Source organism: Alnus glutinosa, chromosome 10, assembly GCF_958979055.1.
Source record: "Alnus glutinosa chromosome 10, dhAlnGlut1.1, whole genome shotgun sequence".
In the NCBI taxonomy this organism is placed as follows: domain Eukaryota; kingdom Viridiplantae; phylum Streptophyta; class Magnoliopsida; order Fagales; family Betulaceae; genus Alnus; species Alnus glutinosa.
In genome coordinates this window covers 15,622,690-15,634,715 of record NC_084895.1, presented here as the reverse complement: position 1 = coordinate 15,634,715, position 12,026 = coordinate 15,622,690, and the positions used below count along the sequence as shown (strand labels likewise).

The 12,026-nt window shown below is 34.3% G+C and overlaps 1 protein-coding gene and 1 long non-coding RNA gene across 2 annotated transcripts; both read right to left on the bottom strand.

Annotated features, from left to right (window-relative positions):
- Positions 1–1,061: 1,061 nt before the first annotated feature.
- Positions 1,062–1,963, bottom strand: LOC133879438 (uncharacterized). Its single transcript, XR_009902081.1, has 2 exons — positions 1,795–1,963; positions 1,062–1,309 (listed from the first exon to the last, which is right to left on the bottom strand). It is a non-coding gene; the product is annotated as an uncharacterized LOC133879438 (long non-coding RNA).
- A 6,706-nt stretch (positions 1,964–8,669) lies between these two features.
- LOC133880228 (axial regulator YABBY 1) lies at positions 8,670–11,802 on the bottom strand. Its single transcript, XM_062319134.1, has 7 exons — positions 11,473–11,802; positions 11,196–11,351; positions 10,897–11,011; positions 9,938–9,986; positions 9,492–9,567; positions 9,231–9,305; positions 8,670–8,999 (listed from the first exon to the last, which is right to left on the bottom strand). Exons 1-7 carry the CDS (start codon positions 11,566–11,568, stop codon positions 8,931–8,933), a joined length of 636 nt encoding a protein of 211 aa, XP_062175118.1. The 5' UTR covers positions 11,569–11,802; the 3' UTR covers positions 8,670–8,930.
- Between the last annotated feature and the right edge of the window lie 224 nt (positions 11,803–12,026).

The following is a 12,026-nucleotide window of genomic DNA, read 5'->3' as shown; positions in this document are numbered from 1 at the left end:
TCAGTTATAACCGGTCCGAAATTAGACCCCTAACCTGCAGTTAGTTTTGTTTCCCGGTGTAAGGGGGAAAAAAAAATTGTTAGAATGAGTAGCAAAAGCTACAATGATATGACATGTTTTCCTTTTGTCCGGAACAAACACAAACATACATAGATCAAGTAACCACACAACTTCTGTATACAAAAGCTAATAAATTCATAATAAAGTAAAGAGATAGACACGAAAGAAACACAAAATTAAGGACCTTATATAATTAAGACCATATTTATAGAAAAATAATCTGAACGTTACACGCCTATACTTTTATATTAACAATAATAAATTTAATTTTCACAAACCATCTTATAACTCTTAAGTTCTTGTAGCTATTATCTCTTAAGTTCTTGTAACTCTTGTTTCAATACTCTCCTGCAAACCCAACAGTAAATCACGTACATTGAGGTTTGATCTTAAACATCAAAGGGCTGAAAAAAAAAAAAAAAAAAAAAAAAAAAAAAAAAAAAAATATGCATATTATAGCCTAAATTGAAACATTGGCTGCTATGACCGGAATTTGGACTTCGGCGACTCTGGCGGCATCAATTACTATGGCGGGAACATGGACATCGGCTACCATGGCCGGAATTGGGCCAACTATGGGTCTTAAATAGGCTACATGGGCCAAACATATATATGCCTCTTTGGACATTTTTTTTCAACAGATTTTTTTTTTTTTTTTTGTCGTCAAAGGAGCGGCGGAGCTAGCGATGGCGGGTGACAGATCTAGCGAAGCAGGACCTTACTGAGCGGTGGAACTCATCCTCAATGACTTGGAGTCGGTCACTTGAGTTGAACAACCTGAACCAATATTCTCTATTGCTTTCCTTTTCCTGGGATTTGATGCAAACAAAGAAGCGGACGAAGGATGTAACGACCCGCTTTTTACAAAAGAGCGTAAGTGATTATATCTGGATAATCACGTATCGTTAACCTTTCAGAGTTGATAAAATTTAGCAGCGGAAAAATACGAATATCTTTTTTTTTAAACATTACCGATAGGGACAATTCCCTTACGATATATTCAGAGCTTTAACTGACATCTTCTAGAAAATACATTAAAAGTCTTTACACTAATTACAAAGAAACATATGTCACATGTGACACTAAAGCATGCATGGAACTTATTAATTACAAGTAAATGTCTAAACATATTACAAGCAAATAGTACAAACATCTATGAGTACAAGTACTAAAATCCTAACTACACAGCTTTAAATCTCTTAAGCTAGCAGTTAATCCATTCCATAATCTTCAGTACCTGCGCAAACATCTATGAGAAGGTGGTTACCGCCACAATCCCATAGTTCCATAAGTGAGCTAACTGTCATTCAACAACATCATGATTTATGCGTTATTTTAAGGCACAGATATGACATAATGATGTGGTGATAGTTTTCATGCAAAGTTTAACAGTTTATATAGTGATTACACTCCTCTCTTGTAAGGGCCGTCCCCCCGGTTAACGTCTTTCTCGAGGCCGTCCCCTCTACATTACATTTTAATTAACTTGTTTTCGCACTATTGGAGACCTCCCTCCTCTAGTACTTTGAAAGCCGTCCCAATCAATATGATTATTATGGTTTCCGGTTTCAGGCACATTTACCATCCTGAACCTTTGGGAGACGTCGCGCCCAATATTAATAGGTTGATTATTAACAGTATGCAATAATCAGTCATGCGCATCCAATTAAAATAAAACATAAACACAACACTATTGAAATCCAGTACTACCCTCAGTAAGTAATTTATACTTACAGTCCTTTTTGTGCTGTCTCAATTCATCATCTGCATTCAAACACATATACATGTGCATACAAGGTCAATATCATTACTTTCTAAAAACTCCAACATGAATTCCAAAGTCACATACATAGAAGCGATCATCTATTAATTGGAAAATCATTTACATTTATTAACGCTTAACATGGTTAAGTCTTAATATTTGCTCAAATCGATTAGTAAATCAATACCTTAGAATAATATCGAATCTAGGTCTCAAGTAATCACTTGAGTACAATCTAAAATTCTTAATATCATTCTCTATAGCATGGATAAATAAACCAACAAGAAACCTATGTATATTTCTAACAAAACCTAATCACTTTTGGGGAATATCAATCCAAGCACTAAACCAATTAACAAAACATTTGATTTAAAACATATTTAACTCTAACAATTATTGCAACCAACATATATTAGAAACTATAGTAAAACATCACACTCACATTATTTAATCCATATCAATCCACTCACATTATTTAATTCACACACTCACATTATTTAATTCATATTATTCCACTCACATTATTTAATTCACACACTCACATTATTTAATTCATATTATTTCACTCATCTCATCTCTCCTCATTTCTAACCAACGTGCACTCATTCTCTCCATTCTCTCCACCATTCGGCCATCACTCCATCCAACATAAAATAATCACTCATCACATCCACTCAAAATCAATAAGGTTAAACCAATTTAATCACAGGAAATTACTTAGGGATTTTCACAGAGAAATCTGACAGAAAAGTCGCCGGAAAGACACTGCCGGAAACGGGTCACTGCCGGGTTGGATTTCTGGGTTCGGGTCACGGGTTGACGGATCCGGGCTGGCTGGGCTCTCGGGGTTACGGGTTCGCGGGTTCACCGGGCGGAATCGCTTGACTCTCGGGTTATGGCCACGGACTACACAATCGGAGCTCATGGGTTCCATCAAACGCCGACCCATCAGAAGATCGGCCGGAAATCGCCACTGGGACAGTGGGATTTCGGCTTCTGGTTCAACGGAAGTCCACTGGAACTGCCGATCGTGGAGGATCGGGTTTCAACGGGTCTCCGGGTCACACGGTTTACGGGTTCGTCGGAGCTCTTCCCGGGTCTGATGGTTTCAGCCCACGAGTTCGCCCGAAGTGGGACTTCTAAATGGCCGGAAGCCATCCTTGGTTCCGGTGCTGACCCACTGGAAAACGGGTCTCCTGAGTCTTCTTGGTTCCATCTCTCTCACTCGGTTTGTGTTCGGGAAGGAGAAACGAAGAACTCCAAGAAGAGAGAAAGAAGAAGAAAGAATATAAGGAAGAAAAGTTATATTCTATCATCATGATGTTATTCCTTGTGATCATTGTGTTTCCCACTATCATGTTAGTAAATAATATATATTTCCTCCTGACTCAATAAGCTAGCACACCTTCATTCACGCACAAGCTGTCCTTCATAATTGCAAGTACACCAATTGCAATTATATACATGTATTATTAGTGAAGAGCTGGAAAGAAGAAGAAGGAATAGGGGGAAGAAAGTAATAGAATAATGGAAGGAGGAAGGAAGAGATAATATAATAATACACATCCAATGTTAAACAGCCGGCCATTACCCATATATATATATATATATAACTAATAATAGAGAATAATGGGAGAGAATAAGAAGAAAAAGAAGGCTATACTTATTATAAATTATTAACAATAAGGAAATGTTGAAATAGTGCGCCGGTGGAAGAATGGAAAGAAGTCAAGAATAAGGAAGATGTTGAAGAAAAGAGGGTAATAAAATATTTAGAATAAGAGACAAAATGATGAGGGAGGCATATTAAAATCAAAGTGGAGAATAAGTTGGATTTTAAAAATGTGAGGGTGATGAGTGAATGGAATCATTACTACGGTAGTGTATGAATGAGTTGTATTTCAAAGATGGGGATGTGAATAGATTTGATTAGTTTATGAAAAATAAAGCATTCGGTGTAGATTAAATTATTTAGTAGGTAATTCTTTTACACTAGGTCTTTATCAATTTAATAAATCATTAGAGTAACATTTTAAACCCGTTTTGAGTCTAGTTCGTTTCATAAATGAAAACATTTTATTACGAAGTTTAATAGACATAGTATTTATTATACTAAATAATAAAGTGTCAAAATAATATTTTGCACAACTATAAAATAAAGATAATTAATCTAATGATTAATCATTTGTCTATTTTAACTCAGTAATATTCGGTTATAAATAAAATAATTACCAGTTTTATTACAATACAGTTCATTAAATCAATTGCAAATATTATAAAAAGATAGAAAATAATTATTTTCCATCTTTACTCAAAATATTAATATGTTTTAAAATCTGGGGCGCTACAAAGGAAGTAAAAGAAGCATAGTTTCTTGAACTAAACTTGATTGAGACTCTTATTTAAAGGAGAATTGAGATAGATAAGTATGATAATCAAATCTGATTGATTGATTACCATCAAACTTGATTATAATCGATCCTTATATAAAAGAGAAATAATATATATCATTTTAATATATTTCATTTCAAGATAAAAAAAAAAATATAATCTCTAGCATCTTCTAGTGGTCTTCTTGTAGAGATATGATTCTCCACCACCTAAATATACAACTTTTCACTACATTATTTATGTGACAAAGTGGTGAAAATTTATACATTAAGGCGATAAAGAATCATATCTCCTTCTTGGAAGATGGTGCATTTGCATAAACTAAATAAGAATGGAATTACAAAGGTTACCTTAGGTTGTAAGATACTTTTTAAAGTTTTGAATTGTTGTTTCTAGGACATTAATTTATGCCTTCTTTTGAATTCCAATTAGGTTCTTCTTTCATACTTTATGTAGTACGTTGTAGTCAGAACTGATGGCTCTTCTTATATTTTGCTTTCATTTTCTTCATTGAAGATTATTTTGCGTTAATTTCTGATTTTTTTGTTATTTCTTTTCAGGGAAGAAATTTTTCTAATTTTCAAGGAAGAAATTGTTTACATTGGTGGATTGCTACAAAATTGGGGATGAGTACTCTATATTGTCCTTGGCGAGATTCTGCAAAAAATATCAAGACTTTAATTGTAGGTGGCTTTCGCGACACATGCATGTGCATGTGATGAGTATTTAATATATATTGCATGTTGTAGGAGTAGAAATTTGTATGCATATATACGACTTTTCTAATTAAAAATGCCTTTTGTAACTAACATGAATTTATTCTAGATTTTTTTATTATTATTATTTTGGATATAGAATGTATACTGATTTGTACTGTTGACAATCTTTTACACGACCCGCAAAATTTAATTTGATTATAAGGTTAGAGTTTCACACAATCGAGTTCGGACCATAAATCAGTCGACCCGTTTGACATGTTTACCAACTATCTCCTTAAACGCCACTATAGTTTTTTCCCACGCTTTTCTTCCCTACGTAACAACGTTAAAACTGTTGGTATGGAAATGCCCGCAACTTTTTGCCTACGTTTTTTTGGCCTTTAGCGGTGGTTTTTGACTGACTAATTTCACCACTAAAAAACGGCTTTAAGCGGTGCTCGACGACTCTTAGGCTACGTATGGCGTTTTTTATAGCACCCGTAATTTAACGGCACAATTAATAAAAACATTAGTATTTTTTAAAGAAAACGACGATCAATGTATGTCTGGTCCATGCATTCCCTAATAAACCTTCAACTTTCTTCTTGAACATTCCATTTCTCCTTTTGTTAAGTCCAGCATCTCTCTCTGAATACTACTGTTCTTGCTGTATGTTTTATGCAGGCCAAAGATCATTTGCGGCTAGCTAGACACCCAAGTGAAGGTATATAAGTTATTAAGGAATTAGAAGTAATTATTTTGATAAGTTTGTTCTATTTTTGTTTCGTATTTGAGGCAACTAGTTTGTCTTTCAATGCTCATGCAAATCAAATCAATAGTTTGACTTTGAGACACTGCGTAGCTGATGTTTCATTTCTAGCTAGTAGTGAATTGTGCAATTATTGTTAGGTGTTTCCATAATTATAGCAATTCGTCCTAATAAGTTTTAAGATATATAAATTAATATTACTCGATCTACCAATAACTCCAGTTGAATTCTAAGGAAAATAATTGTTCATTTTTTGTTTTTCTTATACTTTTTATGTGCTTCTAAGAATTAATTTGGTAGATCAACCACGTATTAATGATTATACACTAATTTACCAAAATATTTGGTAGATCAACCACGTACAGTACTTCAATATACAACTTCATGAGTCGGATCCTTTCACCAAAAGATCTCATTACAATATTTGTGTCAAAATCATCAGAAGTTTGTATAATAAGGCTTCTGTATTGAAATTCTGAAAGAAAATCGAACTAAATTTTGCTATCAGATTATAATCGGCTATAGGGTACGTGATACCAAGAGAAAATGCAGAAATTCACTGAAACATATAACAAATATTTTGCATCTTCTAGATTCTTTAGGAAACTATGACTGAAAGAATTTTAGGTTGGACTGCAATCTTCTTTACATTGTGGAGGGAGAATACATGTGCAGAAAATCATAAATGAAGGCCTCAAGCTGCACTTGGGTTATGCTCTTGCGCTGAAAATTAAAGGTACGGTGATGTATGTTTCTTGTTTATATTATATACTTACTTTGGTATTGGTGTTACGAGTTATGTCATGTGTGAATATCGATGGGCAGAAGTAGGATTTTAGATGTGGGGCGAAATTATAATATACATATATGAGGGTAAAATTTTGATTTTAAAAGAATTATAGCGGTATTTTTAAATAAATTTGGAGAGCATTTTGGGACTTGGTTGACTCAGGGGACTGAAGCCCCCCAATTAAGTCCATTACTTGTTCCGCCCCTGATTATATCAAGTTGGTGTTATTCTTATGACAATTTTATGGCTCTTATATAATATTGTTAAAGGTGCTATGGTCTTCATTTACTATGTTTTGAAGCATGTATTGTTGGTGTTATTCATATGGCAATTTTATGGCTCTGCTCTACTATTGTTAAAGGTGCTATGGTCATCATTTACTATGTTTTGAAGCATGGGATTTATTGCTTGCAGATTTTCGATCTGTACATGCATTTTGAAAGCTCATGCTTCTTGTAACATCACTTTAGGGTCTACACCTAAATCTTTAAATAGATTTATATGTCTGCTTCAAGAAAATGTTACAAGTTGTCCATCAACTCATGTTCTCATTTACTTAATTATTTATTGTCTTCTAAGTTTTTATAAGATATAATATAAAACATATTGAATACATTTTGATTTGGCATATAACAATATTTCAGTCGAGGATGAGGATGAGGGTGAGGACGCGGACGCGTAGGAGCTCCTTCAGTGAAGGCTGTTGAAGGTTTACTTGGATATTTTGGCTGCTTCATTTTGTGGATCATTCTCCTATATATTTAAAGTACTACTACATAATGCATGTATTGAGCAAATGTTTGGACATATTTATTTTATGTTTTATTTCTCTTTTTAATAGTGTTTTCAGGCAATAATTATGTTTTTATATTGTTTGGAGTAGATTATGTAGCTTATATTGACAATTAATATAGATGAAAGTAGTTAAGGAGTTTTATTTCTCTATTTAATAGTGTGTACGTAGCTGAATGAATGATTAGATTTTGATGCATGTACACAACAACGTTAAATGTAAACAACAAAAGTACGTATATAGAGAAAAATATAAATTCAGCTGGTTAATGACTACTAATATTTACTAGTGCTTTGGTGAATATTTAATAAAATATATATGCCTTATTAAGTGCCAATAGGCATTCAATTACCGCACGGATAATAAAATATATCCGCCTTATATTCCGGTAATTTATAAAAATATGCGCGGATAATGAAAAAATTTTACCGCGTTCATGTTTTACGCCGAGATTTACTTTTTCCGACACGTCACTAAGAGCACTCACATTGGATCGTATATATTTTAATCTAAAATAGCTAATCAAAACTCACTTTATCTAGTTTAGCTAATGAGTTTTAAAAGGCACACTCCATCCGATTATCTATTCTTAACTCTATACTCTTTTTTTACTCTTATTTTATTCTTTTTATCTCTTATCTACTTTTTGTCGTTTTACTTTTTTCACTTTTTGTATATAGAAAACAATAAAATAATGGATAGATTGGTGAATAGTGCAACTCCACATGTAGAGTTGCACTATTCACAAATCTACCAAAACTCTACTTTAGATTTAGGATAGATAATCCAATGGAGTGTGTTTTTAGCATTTATGTTATCTATTCTAACCAAATATGAGTTTTACATAATCCAATGGAAATGCTCTAACAAGCGCACTTATGCACCAAAAAATAAGTGCCGGAATATACTTTTGTCGGCCCTTTTCGAGCACTGTAAAGCCCGAAATTTTTGTAGCATAAGGATAATATGAAACTTTAGCACAAACACTATCAAGAATATGGTCGAGAGTGTGGTTCAAGCTCCGCTAGTTTGTATCCTACCAATAAAAAATGAAAGTTAAAACTATAGTTGATCAAAACACTTTGAATTATAAACTTGATCATACATATGATACAACTTTTTTACATCGTAATTAGATAAATAATTTGTGTCTGGATATTGTATAATCTTTAACTTTATCTTCTAAACTTAAAGAATAATGGAAATTTAGATTTCAAATTCTGTTCTTTTCTATTCTTTTAGAAGAGATCAGTTAATTTGGAGCTGGAGCTGGAGCTGGAGCTGGATGATTATTAATAATAATAGATGAGGTAGCTAGTACGTATAGTTATAACTACTGGCTGGCCAGATTAACCTCAGGATGATTCCAAGTACCAAAGGAGACATCCTATTTATGGAACAGAAAATGCTACAAAATACAACATCGTTAGCATTCTTGTTTAGAATGGCCAAAGCTGGGAAAATTAAATGTCAGGGTCCACCAACATTTAGTTCACTTTCAAAATGCTCCCCCCACATATACAAATGCAACATAAACCAAGCAAATTAACCAAATTTTAGATAAACAGTCCCATTACTAGAAACTTAATTAAAATCAGACGCCTAAGTTCTAACAGCACAGTTTTAGAAGAGATCGAGAAACGCATGCAAAGGAACACTAACACTTCCTAGAAGGGGGAGACACCAACGTTGGCAGGAGCAAAAAACCCATCTTTCATCAGCACGTCCTCTCCTTCCTACACAGTTGCATCAAAGATCAAAATCATTGACAATATGTTAATTTTGTGCATTGGAATTATGTTATTTAGAAGATTACTATACGACGATTCTCATGAAACTTGATGACGTGGCATTAAAACTTATCAAAATCTTATTTTTATTGTCACGTTATTCTAATAATATAACAATATACATATGATAAGCATGTATAACGGTGGGAAGGGAGGAGAGATTAGGGTTTAGAGTACCTGTTGACGGACGGTAGTTCTCTTCACGGGTTGATCAGGCATAAGTCCGAAGTGGATGTGTGGGAAGTGGGCCCACTGAAAGGCACAAAACAAATGTACCAACAAATAAATAAATAGAAATCGCATAAAAAATAATTGTAAAAAGTGTCATAATTAGATAAAGAAAATACTAATTATATTAATTTGGTAAGCAAAATGAGACCCCAGATAAAGAAAAAAAGCCCCCAGAAAAGAAAGACTTAGGATTTTCTTGGATCTCACATTCTTTGCAGCAGCACTAAAGGCCTCTCTGTGACTTATATCAGGATTCCCAGCTTTAATTCGTTGGATCTCGTCCCTGCAGATATTGAATAATTAATGTCAATGTCACTCATATTAATATATATATCCTCCGCAGAAAACATTCACTTTCCATACCATAGTCAAAACAAAAATAGAAAATAAGTTGTACACATATAATAAGAGTAATGACGCTTATTTAGTAGATTATTATGTTATTGAGATGAAATAGTATTGAAAAACAGCTATTATTATCATTATTTTTTTTTTATAAGTTATAATCTAATGGCTTGCATGATAGTGATATAATCATCTACTAAATAGCATTATCCCTATAATAAACATTAATACATGAAAAAGTCTGAAGATTATTTGCATATATATAACTTTGTACTATATTATAAATATGGAGTTGAAAAAGTTCTTACTTGATGAAGCGGTTGTAGGCAGATGGGACTCTCTGTCTCTTCTCCGGAGCTGGAGGACAAGGAGCACATGGACATTGCACAAGCAGACAAAGAGACAGACAGATTAAAATCACTTCGCTGACATCTTCGGTAAGTTTTGTGCTTATTTTCATTATCATTACTTCATCATCATCTCTACCAATCTATTTCCTTCTCCTAGATTCTACACTATGTTTCCGGGGGAGAACTCTCTCTCTCTCTCTATCTCTCTCTCTCTCTCTCTCTCTCTCTCTCTCTCTCTCTCTCTCTCTCTCTCTCAAATACAAACAATTAAAGACAAGCAGCATTTTGAGCACTGGGGTACAAGAGCAAGGGGAAAGGAAGACAAGACAAATTCGAGGAGACAGTTGAGCACAATGATCAATGATCTTTTGTGTGTTTGTTGTTTGCTTTTATAAAATTTATGGGGACATTAAAGGTATTTTGTGTCCATAAGATAGACATGAAGGTTAAATTTCAAAAGCTGTTGAAGAACATAATGAAAATAAGTTAGACATGAAGATCTAAAATGGGCTTTCTGCTACTGCTAAAGAAAGCTGGAAAAGCTTGAAAAAGATGCCAAAGATTCTTCCACTCGCACCAAACCAAGAAATCCTTGGATATTATTGTGGAGTAAGTTTCAAAAGCTTGCAGGTTAACTTTTTCAAACTTTTTTTCTTGATCTGCTAAAAGACCTCTGTTGAACAAAAAGGCTAAAGGGCATAGGCTAGGGGAAATTTCACTTCTCTGAAAAAATAATAATAATATATAGCAAAAACATGAGAAAGTCGTAGACTCTACAAGCCCTTGAAGTTAAAGGCCATGTCAAACACAAAAAGAAATAGAAAACATTGAATAATCTCGACCACTAGAGATGCAATGGGATGGATAAAACATCATGTGAGACATGAAAGAAACAACATAAGCGTAGGAAATCTCACGTCTGGCAACAACTGGAGGCTTAGGGATCTCCTCAACTCCTCGAATTGGCATAATTGACTGATTTGGGTTGGGTTGATTCATCATCATATTTGATGGTGCGCTTCGCATACCCTCCTGAAACATCCCAAAAAACAAAGTAATTAACCAACACTGCTATAATATTATATTAAATCATCATTTATTTCAAAATTTTAAACGAATAAAAATAAACAAATTTAATAATTTAATTATATAATGTGCATGAATAGCAAGAATAACAGTGGATTTCTATGTTGAAACCCTAAATTATTTAAGATACCATAAGATTTTGAGGTGTAAAGAAAGCGTGTCCAACATGAAGCTGGTTGGCCGCTGCTGGAAGAAGCAGGCCACGCATGTTGACCGACAGGAGGTTGGTGCAGTGGCCACATCGAACGGTGACGGTCTTGAACAAACTAGTGCAAGGAACACTCACCTAAACGCAAACAAGAAACAACAAAAGCCATCAAAGAATAGGAAAGTGGGTGCAAAGAACAAGATATATAGATCATGGAGAGAAAGAATCTCGAGAGAGAGAAAGGGAGATAGAAGGATACCGCGAGGACAGTGTCACAGAAGTTGCAATGGACGTAACATAGCTGGTCGGAGGGGGAGAGGTGGTCCGGAGAAAAGGCAGTGGATGAGGCGGACATTTTTGTTGATTCTCTCTTTTTCTCTGTCTCTCTCTCGCTTTATCTCTTTGTGGATTAGATTGATTGATGGGACAGACCGATCAGTGGGATTTTGAGGATAGATAGATAAACCTCCGTTGATCTGATCTTGTTGATATACTATTAAGGAAGAAGAAGAATAAAGAGAGAAAGAGAGAGAGGGAGATGCCACTAATATAGTAGACGATGAAGAGATACAGAAAGTGTTTTCCTTGGTAGGAGGTGATGATCATGGACATCTATTAATTAGTTTCTACAAGTTGTTGATGAATCATAAACGAGAGAGAGATGTAATAAACGGCTTAGATTAATGGGAAAGGAAATGTATGGTTGGCATTCCCAAGGGATGACTGCTTGAGAGAGAGAGAGAGAGAGAGAGAGAGAGAGAGAGGCATAGGCGGAAGAGGTGGGGGAGCGGGAGAGAGAAAGGGACGTTTGCA